The sequence below is a fragment of the Myotis nattereri genome (assembly GCF_964212035.1).
Source record: "Myotis nattereri genome assembly, chromosome: X".
Lineage (NCBI taxonomy): Eukaryota > Metazoa > Chordata > Mammalia > Chiroptera > Vespertilionidae > Myotis > Myotis nattereri.
This window is the reverse complement of record NC_138078.1, coordinates 98,623,594-98,642,215: the sequence shown is the minus strand read 5'-3', so window position 1 is coordinate 98,642,215 and position 18,622 is coordinate 98,623,594. Positions and strand designations below refer to the sequence as shown.

The 18,622-nt window shown below is 44.6% G+C and overlaps 1 protein-coding gene across 1 annotated transcript in view; it reads left to right on the top strand.

Annotated features, from left to right (window-relative positions):
* The window catches only part of COL4A6 (collagen type IV alpha 6 chain), a gene marked incomplete at both ends in the record, with an annotated part of 395,246 nt that overhangs the window by 376,300 nt on the left and 324 nt on the right, over positions 1 to 18,622 (top strand). The window contains 16 exons of the mRNA XM_081081672.1: positions 630 to 773; positions 1,220 to 1,345; positions 1,820 to 2,001; positions 3,842 to 3,905; positions 4,508 to 4,582; positions 5,086 to 5,193; positions 5,287 to 5,394; positions 6,179 to 6,250; positions 6,570 to 6,695; positions 10,527 to 10,643; positions 10,963 to 11,124; positions 11,316 to 11,414; positions 12,917 to 13,063; positions 13,761 to 13,877; positions 15,303 to 15,494; positions 16,196 to 16,482. Coding sequence (XP_080937798.1) covers positions 630 to 773; positions 1,220 to 1,345; positions 1,820 to 2,001; positions 3,842 to 3,905; positions 4,508 to 4,582; positions 5,086 to 5,193; positions 5,287 to 5,394; positions 6,179 to 6,250; positions 6,570 to 6,695; positions 10,527 to 10,643; positions 10,963 to 11,124; positions 11,316 to 11,414; positions 12,917 to 13,063; positions 13,761 to 13,877; positions 15,303 to 15,494; positions 16,196 to 16,482 — 2,126 coding nt within the window. The remainder of the gene's footprint in view (positions 1 to 629; positions 774 to 1,219; positions 1,346 to 1,819; positions 2,002 to 3,841; positions 3,906 to 4,507; positions 4,583 to 5,085; positions 5,194 to 5,286; positions 5,395 to 6,178; positions 6,251 to 6,569; positions 6,696 to 10,526; positions 10,644 to 10,962; positions 11,125 to 11,315; positions 11,415 to 12,916; positions 13,064 to 13,760; positions 13,878 to 15,302; positions 15,495 to 16,195; positions 16,483 to 18,622) is intronic.

Genomic DNA, 18,622 nt, shown 5'->3' with positions numbered 1-18,622 from the left:
GGATGAGGAGGGAGGTGGGCAGGGCTTTTAGTGACAAGATAGTTGGACAAGGCTAGTGCTAAGAGTCACACTCACTGCCTGCTGGGTGGAGCACTGGGCTGAATAGCATAGTCAGCAAAGCCCAAGACAGTCACAGCCCCATTGGGTTTACCCATTGCTTACTCATCTGTGGTAGGTTCACCCTTACTGCAAAGCCTGGTAGTTTTCATTTTCTGTTCTCATATCCTGCGAGACATCAGAGGTTGGGTGTCCATTTTATACAGGGGGAAGTGAGTGGTCTAATGTCACACAACTGGTTAGTAAACAGTGCCAGACTAGAACTAATCTCCCTGCCTCCTGGCCCTGGGCTTTTTTGTGTATGTGCCACACATGAGCTTTATTTTGACAAATCATAAAACAAGTGTCCACCTCATCTTTCCATTTTGTTGCTTAGTGTCATGTCCCTGTACAGGGAAATTGTATAATGTGTAATGACTAAGAGTTGGGGCTTTGAAGTTAAAGAAACCTGGGTTTGAATCTCTTTTCTGCAACTTCCTAGCTGTGTGACTTTAGGTAAGTTAACCTCTCTGAGATTCCATTTCCTTGTATGTAAAACAGGGATAATAATAGAAGTTCTTGTTTCTTAACAGGTGAGAAGGGGTCTGTTGGACTGATAGGTTTTCCAGGGATGCCAGGTCTCCCCGGTATTTCTGGTGCAAATGGATTAAAGGGAATTCCTGGGTTGGCTGGAAAAATGGGACCATCTGGAAGAGCTGGTAGCCCTGGTGAAAAAGGTGAGCTGGGGAATTGAATTCTGGAATTTCCATTCATGCTTCCGAAGGTACATTTTTTTTGTCAACTTTGTCATCCGTGTGGCTTTTACCAATCCTGTCTTAGATAATAAGATTTAAGGCTTCTGAATGAAATCCTTTTAAACTAAAAGACCTAATTTCTTCTGTTACCACTGCATGTTAGAGGCCTTGTCATACATTCCCTGATGCTCAATAGAGGATGGTTTTGAGTACAGTCTAAAGTTGTTTGTGGAGTTTGGGCTTATTGAAGGATAGAGCATGCACATAAATGCAAAGTTGGGAAAACAGGGGCACAAAAGAAGCTGTAAGGGCCCAGAAAGGGTGCCTGGGTGTGGTGGGGGGGGAGAGCTGATATGAAAGGTCAACTCTTGCCTAACCCCATGTCTCAGCTTCCTCTCATGAGGATCTCATGATCTCCATCCCTGCAGGAGACAGAGGCGATCCGGGGCCAGTTGGAATTCCCAGTCTAAGACCTCCAATGCTGAACCTTCAATTCAAAGGAGACAAAGGCTCTCAGGGCTCAGCTGGATTGGATGGATTTTCTGGACCCAGAGGTGCTGGGGCAGGGATTGGGCAGGAGAAATGCCCCAGGAAGGTTTTAGAACCAAACTCAAATCCCTTCCTGAGAAAAGGCCCTGCACTACAAGACCCCAGAGTGTCAGTGTGGGTGGTGGCAGGGGATTCTAAGAGGATACCTTCCCATGAGACAGAGAAGCACCTGGATTTTGAGACTGCCAGTTTTCACTGTCAATGTTTAACTGAGTTTTTGAACCACAGACTGTTGTACCCCTGGAGGAGCCTGGCAGATGGTAGGGAATGGGCACTGAACAGCTTTCCCAGTACTGGAGCAGGGCTGGACCTTACTGGTGCTTCATAAAGCTGAAGACACCACCCCACCCCCACCTCTACCTCCATTCGAACTGTCCCCAAACTGTACTTTGTCTGTCTGCAACCCAGGGCACCTGCACCTTGGGGAGCAGCTTTCTCTTGCCCAGAGTCTCATTCCAAGCCATTTGCTTCTTTCCCAGGTGAGAAAGGAAAGGCTGGTCTCCATGGGCCACCAGGCTTTCCTGGAGCTCCTGGATTCCCCAATACCATCAAAGGACTTATTGGGAGACCAGGCTCCCCTGGATCCACAGGACTGCGGGGATTGCCCGGCCAGAAGGGCTCACCTGGAATCTCGGGCTTCCCAGGAATGCCAGGAGAAAGTGTATGTGTGTACAGATTTTTGTCTCCCCACCAGGAAAGGCCCTCTATAGCAAGATGATATGTCCGTTTTGCCTACCATTTTGATCCTGACCCCTTTCCCAGGTCACCCTAGACAAAGCCCTCTCTTTGAGTCTCATAGGTCTTTCCATCCTTTCCTGAACACCCCCTCCTTTGGGCCTTTGTTCATGCTATCACCCCCACATGGCCGACTTCCTCCTCTGCAATTGCCTAATACCTGCCCATCCTTCAGGCCCCATCCCAGGTGTCCACTCCTCCAGAAGTCCCTGGGCTTCCACCATGCTGGCCCGCTATCCTTCTCATTACTTATTGGTCCTGTGTGGGTCTGATTTTATCTGAGATTGTTGGGACTTGAGAACAAGAACTGCCTCACGTGCTTTTTAGTCTGTACCTCACTGCCCTCATCCATTGAGTTTGGCACATCATAAGAATTTGGTACAGACTTCATGATGTTTTGATTTCAGAAAGGTCTTTGTTGCCTCCACAGGAGACAACAACTGGCAAATAACCAAATCCAGTTTCTTGGGGTTCTTAAAAGGCAGAGTGGTAGAGTAGGCTTAACAATGAGACTTGGGTTTAAATCTTAGTTCCGTCATTCATTAGCTCTGTGATTTTTTGCATATTGCTTAACTTGCCCAAGCCTCACTTTTCTCATCTGTAAGAAATGGGAATAATCATACCTCCTGCAGACAGAAATGACGATCAAGTGAGATGGTACACGTAAAGCACTTAGTATTGCATCTGTTGCATGGCAGACTCTAAATAAATAGTAGCAATAATAAGAGTGGTATTGAAGGGACTAAATGAACTGAATCACAGAACACCCATGCTCCATGCAGGCAAAGTTATTGTCCTTTGAAAGTGTCAGTCCATCTGGTATAGAGAACACACACACACACACACACACACACACACACACACACACACAGCAATTTTGAAACAAATAGTTCTCAACTAGGTGGTCCCGACTACTCACACACTGGGAGGGATGAAATCAAAGTGGAAAGCATTCTGGAAGGAGTCAGAGTGTAAGTGAAGGCTAGAATTAGTAGACATGCAATGTGCAGGAAAAAGCCAAGCAAATGGAGGGGATGTCCTAAGCAGTAGTTTGGTGACCACAGTGACCCAGTACAGAACTCAGACTCCACCCAAGGCACTAGGTAGCACATGTCTTTACTGGGTACATCTCAAAATGAATCAAAACTATGCCAGATACCAGGAGAAGGATTGTATTGGTGGCAGCTGACATGACCACTTCCCAGATTCAGAGAGTGTGTTGGACATTAGCTAATGAAGCAGTTTTTCCTATGAACCTGCACACATACAGTCTGTTACTTGGTGACAGAAAGACATTGTGTCCCCTGCTGAACCTGTGACAGATGGCTAGCCTCGCATAGTGAAGCAATACTTTTTCTTGGCATAATGGCTCCAGAGGTTTGTCATGGGCAGTGGTAGCCAACTGTCTGCATAGCACACCTAGTGCCTGGCCTGACTGTCACGTTCTGTATTTTCTAAGAGACTTACTGGAACACCTCAAATTGCCAAGATTCCAACTTTAATAGGCATTAGGAAGTTATGAATGACAAGACCAGGATTAATCACAGATCAAATCCCTCCCCTAAAAAAATACCCCAAGGATGCACTTCCATTGATTGCTCATCATCTTCCCCTCTGCAGGATGTCACACCCCTCTTCCACCAGTCCACTACTGCCACAGAGTACATGATAGACACCTCTGGCAGTGGCTCAGGGAGGGGAGGGGGTGTAAGAATGGAAGGCCCTGAGTTATGGGCAGAAATAATGATCCCCATATTGCTTTGAAGGGTTTGCAGGGTCTCAGAGGAGCTCCTGGGCTCCCAGGAGCATCTGGCCTCCCAGGTTCAAAAGGTAAGGAGTACTTTCTCTTTTAATGTGTTTTTATTCCAGATCAAGGTGAATTTCTAATAGGCCTAGGGCTCTCCTGGTTGGGGGCAGGTTAAGATTCTGTATTTAGGAGAAAGTGAGTTGATTTACATTCTCCCTTTGGCCAACACCCCTTTGCAGTCTTTGTTCCTCAAAGACATGTGAAAAATAGTGCATTCAACCCTCCTGCCTTCCAGACTCAGCAGCAGAGGGGAACCTAGGCTATAAAGTGTCTCTTCCCCTACTTAACCCAATTCACCGAGCAGGAAAAATTCCCATTCTTTCTGTCATCACTGTTCCATTTTGGTGATGTTTTAGGGCCCTTTCCATTACCTTCTCTGCCCAAACTGGGTGATGTATTTTTCCAATGGAGATATGCTGTCTGTAGCATCATTTCATGCCAATAGCCTGGTAGCACTTCAGCCCTTTGTTGATGATTGGTCACTTTTAACCCAATGGGTAATTTTGTTAAGGAGCTCTTCTGGCTATACTGAATCTGGAAAGATTTTTGCCTTAAAAAGTTCTCCTTTTGGCAAAATGAGCTATAGCTTCTCCTGAACATTTGAACAATGTTTTGATATCCCCAGGAGATCAAGGCCAGACACTTGGACTTCCTGGTAGCCCAGGACCTAAGGGAGAACCTGGGGAACCCGGCTTGAAAGGTAAGGTTCCTGTACTTTTGTCTCACTTGTGACTCCTAAAAACTGAGGATTGAAAGGAATTTTGGAGGTCAACCCCAAGTTCTACAACTTCTATCCAGCGCAGAAAAATTCCTATCTGTCATATGTCCACTCACAGGCAGCACACAGTTTTCCCCAAGCAAACCAGCCTACTCTTTTTTTTCAAGATTTGTAGCCTTATATGGGTTAAGATCTGTGGAATAATGGTATCGCCCCTTTAGTTTATAGTTATCTAAACTGCTTCTCAAACATTTCCACCCATTGATCTTACTTCTGGGGGCATTCAGAACAAGTTTACTTACTTTTCAATTGGGCCGCACTTTTCAAATGTGAAAACAGCTGCTATGATCCTTTTCAGAGTTCCTTCTTTGGATCTAGCAACCTTGACAGTTCAAGTGGCTTCAACTTCCTACTCTCCCTCTGTAAAGGAGGAATGCACTGCATAAAATTTGACCTGATCACTCAGTGTTTTTCTTGATTTGTAGGTATGAAAGGAAAATCTGGGCTAGTTGGTGACTTGGGTGTTCCTGGAATTAAAGGTGAAGTTGGGAAAGTTGGTATTCCTGGAGATGTTGGCCTTCCTGGCTCCCCAGGTACCATGCCACATGACAACTTTATTATGAAAAAAATAGGATTACCTTCAAGGCATGACCCATTCTGAACTTCTGCCTTGGTTTCACTTTTAGGGATCCCTGGGATTGCAGGCATAAAAGGAGATCCAGGGCTTCCAGGTTCTCCAGGTCACCCAGGTTCACCTGGGCCCCTGGGACCACCTGGCCTAATAGGAACTAAAGGTATGAGTATTTTGGAGAAGCCAGTGGTATAAGGGGTCTTTCCCTCAAAAAAGGACAGCAACTACTTTTTATTAGGAGACACTAGCTCAGGTTAAGCCATGTTCAGGAGAGCCATTTACTGAGCCACGTGAGGGATAATAGGAAAGGAAGATGAAGAGGAAAAAAAAAAGGACAAGTATAAATGGTAACATAAGAACATAGAATTCATGGAGAGAAGAATTATCAGGAAGGTCAATGCCATGGCATATAAAAGTCTTTCCCTGACTTAGAGATTGGGCAGTGAGTCTCTGGGAGTTGGCAATTCAAGGTATTGGCATTGCTACTCTGAATTTTTCTTTAAGAAACCTAATTATCATCCTATTCTTAAAGCTATACAGGTGTTTAATAAGAGTCAGGAAAACTTAGGGTGGAGTGTATAGATTAAGAGCAGTCTAGTCTCACTTAGGGCATTAAGTAATGCCTCAAGAAAGAACATGACCTTTAAAATGAGGACTTTGCAGCCTGGCTGGTGTGGCTGAGTTGGTTAAGTGTTGTCCCATGCACCAGGAGGTCGCAGGTTTGATTCCTGGTCAGGGCACATGCCCGGGTTGCAGGCTTGACCCCCAGAAGGAGTTGTACAGAAGGCAGCCAATCAATGTTTCTCTCTCATCCATCTTTCTGTCTCTTTCCCTCTCACACTTATTTTTAAAATGAGGACTTTGCAATGCCCATGGGGACAAGACCTTTTGCTGGCCCTTCATGATTTAGAGTTGCTAAAGCCATTTCTGATATTCTTTCCCCTTAGGTTATCCTGGAATTCTTGGTTTACATGGACTAAATGGGCTTCCAGGAACCAAGGGTACTCATGGAACTCCAGGTAAGGAAGACCTTCAACGGCAAGAAAGAGAGCATCAGCTCTAATAGAAGCCTGATAGGGGCTGGCCATGAGTTCTTGACTGTGGTGTATCCCATATGCTTGGACTCCTAGATCTTTTTGCTAGTCCCCAATTTGGACTACTTTGATATGTGAAGGAAAGAGGATAGGGTTTGTCCCTCTACTTGAATGAGCTCTCCTTCCTCTTATTTCAGACAGGCCTCTAATAATTGAGCTATGCATGAGGGCCTCATACACACACACACACACACACACACACACACACACACACACACTGAGTTCTGTTCTCCTCTCCTCCTAGGACCTAGTATAACTGGTGTGCCAGGTCCAGCTGGCTTGCCTGGTCCCAAAGGAGAAAAAGGTTCTCCAGGAATTGGCACTGGAGCCTCAGGCAAGCCAGGCATGAAAGGACAAAAAGGTGGCCAAGGTAAGTGACCCCAAATCAGGCCTTGTAAAAGCTAAGGCCTGGTTGGGGAGCTAGGGTTGGGCTTTGTCAGGGCCATGCAGCTCACGGGGTTGACCTGTGCATGTCTTCACATCTCTGCGAATCTCAGAACCCAGTAGAACAGACTGCTGAGGAAAACAAGGTAGGCATGCCTAGGGCTTTCCTGGGAAGTGGTTTGAGGAAGGAGTTGATAGTGTGCTCTCTAGCCTCCAGATACCTCCCTTATTTAAACTAAGGGCCTCTCTTGCACACTTGGCCCAGGGCCTGGATTTAATGGTCCTGAGGGACAGAGTTGTCCACTTAGTGGTTTGCCAGAAATTCCTGTGTCCAGTGTGGGTGGCAATCCCAGGGCCCTAGGAAGACTGTTTGGCTGCTGGAAGGAGTCCAAGACTAAGAGGATAAATGTCTCCCTATGACAAGCACACAACAGGCACACAATTAGGATTTGTTGGGTTTACTAAAAAGCAGATTTTGCCCTAATCTCAGCCCCTGACTCACACACTGTCTGAAGTTCCATTCTGAGCCTCCCTTTCCTCACCTCTTAAATAGTGAGAGTGAATTTTAATTATTGTACTCTCTTTAGGAATGTTCTGAAGACCCATATATATCCCACTCAGTAGAAAACAGAAATGGCTAAGAGTATTGGCTCTGATGTCACAACGATGAATTAAAATTCCAGCTTACCTCTTACTAGCTATATAAACTTGAACAAGGAAGTTACTTGCCCCTTGGTTCCAAATGGACCCCCAGTTTTCCTTGTCTATAAAATGAACATAATAAGAGAATCTACATCAGAGGTTTGATGAGGAATCAATGAGGAGTAAGGCAATGTATACAAAAGCACTTAGCACAGCGTCAGGCACATAGTAGTTGCTCAAGAAATGTTGGCTATTATATCATTACATGTTAACTGGGGGGAAAATATTTGCAAAATGTTCTGTTCTTCATAGTTCTGGGATCTGAGGTCCCATATTTTACTTACTTATGTGCATGTTTGTATAATGTGTATATGTTTTCCAGGATCTATATTCATTCATACATTAATTCATTTCCTGTTGTATTTTATATTGGTGCATTTGCTGTTCCTATTTATTCTTTCTTTGGTCTAGACCAGTGGTCGGCAAACTCATTAGTCAACAGAGCCAAATATCAACAGTACAATGATTGAAATTTCTTTTGAGAGCCACATTTTTTAAACTTAAACTATATAGGTAGGTACATTGTTATTAACTTAATTAGGGTACTCCTAAGACTTAGGAAGAGCCGCACTCAAGGGGCCAAAGAGCCGCATGTGGCTCGTGAGCCGCAGTTTGCTGACCACAGGTCTAGACCAACCTGTTCTTTTCTAAAAGCCAGCAGGTTCTCCAAAATGAGGGCTCAAACATGGTCTGAGCCTATAAGGAGATCGTCTGACTTCTTTCCCAGGAGATAGAGAAGTGGGAACCTGAATAGAAGCACAGGGGTATTGCCTTTTCAGTTTTCAAATCTGGATTATGAATGCCTGGTCATTAATTTATTAATTTCCTTTAGCTATCTGAGGCAATAAAATCACAATTACAAATACAGTAAACAGCACATGACAAGATGGATACATTTCAGGAACATAATGTTGGGGTGGGGGGGAGAAAGTACCAGAGGAAAGCACTTGGTATAATTCCATTGCTAAATGTTCATAACTAAGCAAAACCAACCAAAATATTGTTTAGGATACAAATAAGAATGGTCCAACAGTGATGAAAAAGGAACAATGAACACAAAATTCAGGAGTGGGTGCCTCTGATTGGGAGGGAAGTTGGTGGGATCTTTGAAGGAAAAGTAATGCTATCTTCTTTTTCTTAAATAATTGAGGGGGGGGGTGGAACAGATGTTCATTGTATCTGGATTACTTTTTACATATTATTTCTAAATTTTCTTCTGCTTTTCTCAATATCTAATTAAAACAATTTGTTTTAAAAGCAAATATTATAATTCCCTCATCCATAGGAACTTATCTCTGATTTAATCATAGAAATCCATGTAAAACGAGGGTTTACCCCTAAGGAAACTTGTTAAAGCAACCCTGGACCCTATAATAATATAAATAACTTAAAATTACATCATTCATTTTTATATTTGTATTAAATGTTTAGAAGTTGAATTTGTATATTTAGGGTTTTTTTTTTAATGCTCTGACACTGGAACGACTTGGGAAAATATGCCATCTTGTGTTTTCATATGCTCATTTAAGTGGTTGTTTTTTCTACTCCTTGAGGTCAATAGTATTTTATTTCAGATTTAATGGTAAATTAATATAATTATAAAATAAAGAAACAGGTAAAAAGAGGAGATGGCTTCAAAAACTGAAATGGGAATTTTTATAATCAGTGTGCTGCCCACACTTAGTCTACTATATATGTTGTCTCATTTACTAGTTTTGCACAATTTCAGCAATTTTTTCAGGAAAAAAAACAATATTTCTTCCTTTTCAGATGTTTACTTTTGTGAAAATGAAAATAACTTCAAATGTTTATCAAGAAACAGTTGACAATATTAAAAGTAGTACCATGTGGCTATGCAACTAGTTGTTCTTTGTATTTTTATTTTGTTTCTTTTTCAGACCTATAATAATTGGAGACTTTTCTTGAAATTTATTTTTCTTTCTCTATATTTCCTCAGCATTCAATTAATTAATGAACTTATTAAAAACACCTGAATTAACCAGCCTGCTATATTTCTTTACAAGTTTTTATGGGTGTACTTTTACTATTCCTTACCTAAATAAGAGAAATTCAGCATTAATAAATATAGTCAGCTTGTCAAAAATTAAAATGCAACTAATATTTTTGAATTTTCTTGTCATAAGCAAAAAATAATCTCAACCACAAGGATAGCTTATCAACCAGTTTAAATCTACTTCTCTTCATTTGAATACCTTCTAGAATACACCAAAGTAATAAGCACATTTCTTTATGCTAAAAGTATGTGAACTTCGACATTTGTATGTATGACTTTGATGTGTTTTTCCATCAAGAGTACCATCTAAATATTCAATGTGTTCATATTAAATAAATCTGTCATCAGTTAAACTTTTTCATTTTGAACATATTATAATAGAGATCATTCCACAAACAAAACTTGTAAGGCAGTATTAAAATTTAGCAAACAAGTATTCTGTATTTACTCTAATAAATAACTATTCTCTTTGGCCAAAAAAGGAAAAAGGGATTTAGTAGAGAAATTTGTTCTCTAAGCTCAATTAAGCAAGTATTCAGTTAATATGAATTACCTATAAAAGTGTTTTTCCATTTGCCTAGAAGCTCTAGAAGTTAGCTCTAGAAGACATCAGGAAGCACAGCACCTGGGCGCCTCCATTCTGACCCAGCAGGTGTCTATTCTGACTGGCTGGGGACTGTGCCTCCATCTATAGGCTTTTCTGAACAACATCAGACATAACTGACTAACTTAATGAAATGTGCTACAGAAAGAGTAGATTCAAAAACACTTTGGGAAACATCAATTCCATGTGTTGCAGTCATGCATTTTATTCCCTGATTTGGGGGAAATCTAAAATATTTCCATTACCAGTGAGGTTGGGGAGCTAGAAATTTCCAAAGCTCTGGAAGGGGAGAGGGGAGTCTCTGAGCCCTGTCAGCTACTTCATCTGCTGACTGCCAAAGTAAAATGAAGGGAGAAGAGCCCTCTGCTGGCATCTGTTCGTCTGGCAACTACCTAAGGTCTCCCAATTTCTGTGCAAATATCCATTTTCTCTGAGAGGGCCTGGCCCTCTCCTGGGCACACAAAGTCCATGCAGCTCCTTTTATTTGTTCTTTGCAGGTTTCCCAGGTCCTCAAGGCCCTGCTGGTCCCCCTGGTGCCCCAGGCCTCTCCTTGCCATCAGTCATAGCAGGACAGCCTGGAGACCCTGGGCAACCAGGCCTAGATGGAGAACGAGGTAAAGACAGGAAGCCCAAAAGAGGGCTTGTCTGGAGTTTGGGGTGGTCCCATATACAATCCAGCCCCATCTCTATGGCTGGACATGCATGGGCTGCTCAGCCTCACTGCCCTCCCTTAGCAGGAAGATCAAGGACTGCAACAGGCTACTTTTTGCTAAAAGGGTTTGGGAAGGTCTGGGCACTGGGACCCCACAGACGCCAGAGAACATTCTCTGCCCTGGGGATAGGCTTTGACTTCATATCAGTTCCAAGGTTTTCAGCAATGGTCACTTCCTGCTCACCTGCCCTTACTTGTCCCTCTTCCCGTCTCATTTTTAGGCCACCCAGGCCTCCCAGGCCCCCCAGGTCTCCCTGGGCCATCTTCAAATCAAGGTGACCCTGGAGACCCTGGCTTCCCTGGAATTCCTGGTCCTAAAGGGCCAAAGGGAGACGAAGGAATTCCAGGTTTCTCTGGCCTCCCTGGAGAGCTAGGACAGAAAGGTATGATTGCTTGCTTGGCTGGTTGTTGGGCCCTTTTCCACTCTAAAGTCAGATGTGGCTCCTTCCTATAGCCCTGTAAAGAGAAGCCAGCTGATAATGCTCTTACCACCCTCATCTCTGCCTAGTCCCTACTCCCCGCAACCAGCACCATCATGCCAAGCTCTGACTTGCTTTCCTTTGGACTTTGCCAGGCATGAGAGGTGAGCCTGGCTTCATGGGGATGCCAGGCAAGGTTGGGCCACCTGGAGACCCAGGATTTCCCGGAATGAAGGGAAAGGCAGGCCGAAGAGGTGAGTTGAGAGTATGTGCTAGGCTGATCATAAGCTGAAGGGAGGGGTCTGGGGTATTATTCCTTCAGGAGTCACTACACACCACGCCAAGAAAGCCTGGATGCTTGAAACAGCTGGATCAAGCTCCTCCAGTGGGCAGGTTGGCAATATTTTTGCCTCCATCAGCTGCCAGGACTAAAAGTCACTGCTGCTCTGCCACCATAGATCCTGCCACTGGTCTCCTCATTCTACATTAGTGGGTATTGGGTTTGTATTCACATTACCACCCACCCATTTGCTCAATCCAGAAATGAAGAACCTCTTTCCCATCCTTTACCACCACCTCTGTCACTCATACACATAGCAAGCCCCGAAGATTGTGTCACCTAAATGTGCCTTGCATCCACTCACCTCTTATCACCTCCATCCCTACCACCCAGGTCCAAGCCATCAACATTTCCCACATGAATCACTGCAGTGACCTGTTCATTGGTCCCCCTATTTCCACTGTGCACCTCCACTAGTGATCATTTCTCCACACACTGGTGAGAGATCTTATAAAAACAAATCATCCACTGACTTCTATGGCATATAAATAAATTAGCTATGACCACAAAGCCTTATGTGATGCCTCCCTCCTTATTCTCATCACCAGCCCTTTCCCTTTGCAGCTCACTGTGCTCTGGCCACACTAGCCTCTCAGTTATCCAAAAATACCTGGCCTTTGTACATGCTATTTCTACTTCCTGGAATACTTTTGCCCCCCAACACAGCTCTTTCTAATGCTTCAGTGGTCTCAGTTTAAATGTCAATGCTTATTAGATGACACATCACTCTCTCTAAATCAGGTTCTCTACTTAATAGCCCCCTCCCTCCCTCCCATTGTCACTGCACTGTTCCTTTCCTTTGTAGCACTTCTCACAATTTGCAGTAAGATTAATGGCATTTGTCAGGTTATATAATTTTCATCTTTGTCACCAGACCATAACCTCCATAAACATCTGTCTTATTCACCACTCTATTCCCTGATTTACTCAGTAGGCACTCAAGAAATACTTGTTCAATCAATTAGTAAGCAAATTGGCTTGTTTGGCTTTAATAGTAAGCCAGCTGCCTGCATTTGGGGCCCTAGGCTGTGATGCCAACTGAACTTTGGGAATTAGAGGCATCCCCTCAGCCTCCTTGGCACTGTGTTCTGACCAGTGAGTGAGTGAACTAACTACCCCAGTCCCAAGCCAAGCCTCAGACTACCATATTTACAACATGTACCAGGCCCTGTGCTGAGCCCTGAGAAGGCAAGATAAATACAATTTAGCCCCTGTCATCAAGGAGCTACCAATCCACTGGGAAGGTCGATGGGTAAATAGGACATTATGTAAAGTGTGGTGAGAGCCATTCTGGTGGCATTCAGTAGAGATTGTGGGGACAAAGAGGAAGGGCAGAAAGCTGGTGATTTTGAGGCAGAAGGAAGGCTGTCTCCTCAGCCTTCACCTGACATTTCCATTCCTCCCACCTGCCCATAGGCTTTTCCGGCCCCCAAGGTGCTCCAGGCCAAACGCCAATTGCAGAAGCCATCCAGGCTCCTCCTGGACCCATGGGTCTCCCGGGCATCAATGGCATCCCTGGTCTCACAGGGGATCCTGGCGTTCAAGGCCCTATAGGCCTACAAGGTAAGGACAGTTCAAGAGAAAGATGACTTCTCTGGTAGCTGAGACAGTCTTGGCTGAGAGGCTGAACAAATTGGCTGAAAAGCCCAGCTCCAAGGGGGCACCTTCCTCAAGCATTTCCTCTGCTCGTCAAAGAGTTGCCAAACTTCTTGCCAGGAGGAAAGACCAGCAGAACCAGGAGTTGTACTTGGTTTTAGAGACTGTGTGGGCAGAGCATAACAGCTACTCCAGAGAGCTTGCCCCTTACTAACGTGCTGCTGAGAGGAGGGAGTCTGCAGGGGCATGAAAAGCAATGGAGAAAGTCCAGGGCTGGGGGACAGGAAACCTGACTTCTAATCCCAGTTTTCCCCTTGACTGGAGTAAGTTAGCAGTCTCTCTGGGCCTCAATGTCCTCATTTCTGGCATGGGATGCCAGCAATGGCCCTGCATTCTTCCCAGCACTGTTGGGAGTATAAGAGGAAGGAAGGAGGAAATAGAGGCAAAGCAGCTCAGAAGGGCTAAGTTTAGAGTGCAGTCCCAGCGCCTAGATGCCCCAACATGAACTAAGGACTAGCCCGGGAAGTTCAGCCCTGAGCTCAATGTGAGCGCCAACCTAATGGACGGCGCACTCTTTCCTGGTGAGTCCTGGGCATGACATATGAGTCCCCTCTTCCAGACCCTCCATATTGAGTAACCCTCTGTGGGCCTTCTCTCTTTGTAGGCTCCAAAGGTTTACCTGGCATCCCTGGCAAAGATGGCCTGAGTGGGCTCCCTGGCCCACCTGGGGCTCTTGGTGATCCCGGTCTCCCTGGACTGCAAGGACCTCCAGGATTTGAAGGTCTGGCAATGTCAGAACTAGGGACAGAGGGCTTTTGTGAGGGTTTAAGGCTTGGTGGTGAGTTGAAATCTCAAATATGAGAACTAGGAAACTTGGTGGTAAAGCTTGACACTACCCAGAGACTGGAAAACTTGGCTCTAATGCATTCCCTCTGAGCCTGTGAAGGATTAAAGCCCTATATTCCTAAAGAGAAAGGTATGTTCCAAATACTTTTCTGGATTGTCTTCCAGCTCTTAAGACTCCTGACTCTATTGTACAGCATGGCTTCCTGTCCCGCATCTCCCCTTTTCTACCTAAGGATTGTGATGTGGATGGGAGGGGGGTGGAATAAGAGATAAGAAAATTTGAGACCAGGTATGGTTGTTTTGCTGCTTACTTCCCATCTTTATATCAGAGATAGCAAATCAGTTGTCCTGAGTAGAGAACAGTTCTGAGGCTCAGTGGGAAAGTGGTATCATCATTTGCCTCAGGCAGGAGAAGAGGGTGCAATTTGCACCCCCCTCCCCCAATCCCAAGTCTGCTTTTGCTGCCTCTGATTCATCAGGTAAAGGCACTTAGTTACCTACTATGAGAGTCTACAAGGCTGGCCCAAGAAGTATCTTCCCTTGCCCCCTCTTAGAGAACCAAAGCCAGGTGACTATGGGAGGGAAGCTGGACAGTATGCTTTTTAAAATGGGGATTCTGTAACTGGATACAGTAGTCCCCCGTTATCTGTGGGTAATACATTCTGAGACCCCCGGTGGATGCCTGAAACTGCAGAGAGTACTGAATTCTACATATACTGGGGTTTTTTCTATATGCATGCCAACGAACAAAGTTGAACTTATAAATTAGACACAGTAAGAGATTAACAACATTAATAATAAAATAGAACAATTATAACAATATACTGTAATAAAAGTTATGTGAATGGCTTTGGGGTCATGATTAAGCAAAATAGAGGTTACTTGAACACAGACATTGCAATACCTTGATAGTTGACCAGATAACTGAGAGGACTAAGTGAATATGGGCAAGGAATATACAGTGTGGAGATGCTGTACACAGGGATGCTTCATATCTTGGGCATGACAGAGCTGGATGGTACAAGACCTTATCATGCTACTACTCATAATGGTGCACAGCCACTTAAAACTTATGAAGTGCTTATTTCTCAAATTTTCCATTTAATATTTTCGGACTGTGGCTGACCATGGGTAACTGAAACTGCAGAAAGCAAAATCCCAGATAAGGGGGGACTACTGTACATCTGAGTTGATGTTCTAGCTCCACCACTTGTTAGTTGTAAGACTTCTGAGCCTCAATTTACTCATCTACAAATTGAGGTGATGAAATTGTGCCCTGCTCAACATTCAGCACAAAGTGACTAGCTGCTGTTATTATTGGCTGCACCTGGCTCACTCTTTTCCACTCTTTGTCTCTCAGGTCCTCCAGGAAAACAGGGCCCCTTTGGAAGGGCTGGATTGCCTGGACAGAACGCGAGAGTGGGTTACACCTTGGTGAAACACAGCCAGTCGAAGCAGGTGCCCCTGTGCCCTGCTAAGATGACCCAGCTGTGGGTGGGTTACAGCTTGCTATTTGTGGAGGGGCAGGAGAAAGCCCACAACCAGGACTTGGGTAGGTACTGACTCTGACAGCCAGACCTGGCCATCTGCCCCACAAAAACCAAGAGCCATGCTCCTCACTACCCCCAGCCCTTGATAGGCCACTGTTGGGTAGTGGGTTACAAGCACCAGCTCTGGATTCAGGCAGGTCTGGGTTCTAACACTAGCTATGTACCCGGGGACAAGTTATTCAACCTCTGTAAGCTTCTGTTCCCTCCTGAATGGAACAAGGCTCATTCTAGTACCTATCTCATAAGGTGGTGTAAGGATTACATGAATCACCCAATGTAAAATGTTTAGAACAATGCTTGGTGCATAGTAAATATTCAGAAATGTTAGTGATTAATAGTAGTAATAATAAGATGACCTGTGGGGCAAGGATGATTACCCAAGAATTACTTGTATTGTCTACAGGTATGCTAACTCTGAAAAGTAGACTTACTCTATTAATGCTGGTTTTATAAAGCAGATTAATTAGGGAATAATTATTCAGTTTATAAAAATATTATTTTCATTATTAAACTTCCCTGGTGCATTGAAAATAGGATTTGATCAACAGATTTTAGTGTGTGTACAGTGTTCCAGGATGGTAAGGAGAGGTGTCCCTGTTCTGGCACAAGCAGTTGGATGTAAACCCAAACCACCATCTAGCCAAGTCCTAGTAGCCCTGGACATAATCCTAGCCTTGCTCCTGTCCACCTTCTCTCCTTCCAGGGTTTGCTGGCTCTTGTCTGCCCCGCTTCAGCACCATGCCTTTCATTTACTGCAACATCAATGAAGTGTGTCACTATGCCAGGCGCAATGATAAGTCCTACTGGCTCTCAACCACTGCCCCCATCCCCATGATGCCCATCGGCCAGACTAAGATCCTCCAGTATATCAGCCGCTGCTCTGTGTGTGAGGCACCCTCGCAAGCCATTGCTGTGCACAGCCAGGATATCACCATCCCGCAGTGCCCCCTTGGCTGGCACAGCCTCTGGATGGGGTACTCCTTTCTCATGGTAAGGCCTCTGTCTCTGTTGTAGAAGCAGAGGGCAGGGATCTCTGGGAGAGTCCCTCAGACTGATTTCCAGTTTTAAGGGACAGAGTAGAAACCACAGAGTTTGAAAGGAAGGGAAATGCTTGACCTGGGTTTGGCTAAAGACTAGAGAGCCCACTTTTGCATGAATGACAGGTAATTACAGGTGTGAGCATAAAGGAACAGTTTGCACCCAGTGGTTCAGGGTGAGAATGCCTATGAATCACCAGCACAAGCCCTGACATCTTTATGCCTGCTTCAGTTATGCCATAAGCAAGGGAAGGAGGAGGAACCACACAATTTGGATGGACAGTGAGGGATAGGCTGTCCCTACTTAGGGCTGGGACACATTCTCACTGGTCAGTGTAGGCATGCCACTCCCATTCTTGTGCCCACACTCCCTCTAGCCACCTCCTCCAAAAAAGCTCAGATGAGGCCATGTTGTATTTCCATGTCCTTGCTGGGATTTCTGCTGCCTTGCCATTTTGATGGGAAGGCAATGGCCAGCCACGCTGAATCTTGGTAAGAAAGAGCTGAGAACATCTGTAAGTCCAAGACAACATCAAGTCCTTCACATGACATTCCATGAATAAGTTGGCACATTAAATGAGTTATAGGTCAGGTTTAGGGACAGGAAAACTCCCAGAGCAAATCAGTGTGAATCCCCTGAAGTACCTGCTTCACCAGAGCTTCTTTGCTAAATCACCAGGGGTGAGGTGGTGAGAGAGTATCTTCAAAGAATTACCAAACTGCAGTCTTTGTGAATTGGGCAGTTTGTCCCAGTGTAATACAGAATTACTTACCTATCAATCTTAGTCCTGTCCACTGAGCTTCCACAAGGAATGGTAGAAAAGTTATGTATGAAGTATCATGTGCTTTGCTCATGGAGGTGCTCTTAAGCCCTTATTCAGAATCTCTTTACTCTTACTGTAAACATAATTCTAACATACTAGAATATTATATTTTTCTGAAAACATGTAAGGATGGGGATTTGGACTGCCTATTAAGGCATCTGGAAGCAATGAGACATGCCTACTAAAAGGGAAAAAAGAGGGAGAAAACAATTCAAAGGCCACCCAAAAAGTCTACAATTTGCGTCTCTTGGTACAGGGTCCCTGCATTATCCTCCAAAGCAAAAACTAACATTCATAGCAACAAGCCTGGGTCATCTGTAAAATGTAAAATACAGTGTCTTCTGTTCAGTAAGGCAGGGTAATGTGTCATTCATGCTAGAAAGCCTTACCTGATGATCAAAATGAGGAACACTTTGATACTTCATTTATTAGGAAAGGTCATTTTTATGGAGACACACTTCCCCAAAGTTCTGCAAAGTAAGGTGCAACTGTGTGTCCAACCTGGGCATCTGTCCCATTGGCCATTTCCTGACCTGGGTGTGTGTGAGGCCTCCCCACCTCATGTGGTCCAGATAATAACCCAGCTAAAGTGACAGAGAGAGGGTCTTTTGTCTATGGATATTGTGACCAAAGATTATTGCCTCATGAGTAACACTGATGAGGAAATCCTGGAACTGGGTGCTGCAGGAGCTTCCTGAAGTGAGGGCCAGGATATTAGGTTAATCTAAGGCCTACATGTACATAGCAGGTAACAAACACAATATCTCGCTCTAAAGGTTATGGTACAGTTTGAAAATGTAAGTTCTAATGAAGGTAAATTCAGAGCTATTAATAGATATGTTGGGGGAGGGACCAATGGTTTAAACACTTTGTGAAGTATTGCATGCTTTTATCCTTCTTGGTGTACACCACCTGGGGCTTGAAGTAGACGGGCTCTGAGAAGAACTGCATTCTAAAACCTATTGATTTTTTTCTTAATTCAGCCTAACACTTATTTGCTCATGGAATTGGGGGAGGGGGGACACACTGAGCACACCTCAGAACTCTGTGGGGCAGCAGCAGTTTGGGAAACTGGCTGAGATGTGGCCGCAGCCCATGCGCAGCGGGTTGGGTGGGCACCAGGAATCTTGGAAGGATCTACTCGCCCTGAGACTACTACAGAGGAGGACAAACAGCCTAGGTCCAGAAATACAGCCTTTGGTCTGCTGGCTAGACATTAGGGATGAGCCAAGGGGCCTGAGTTTAAGAAGGAAGCACATGTTCCTCCTG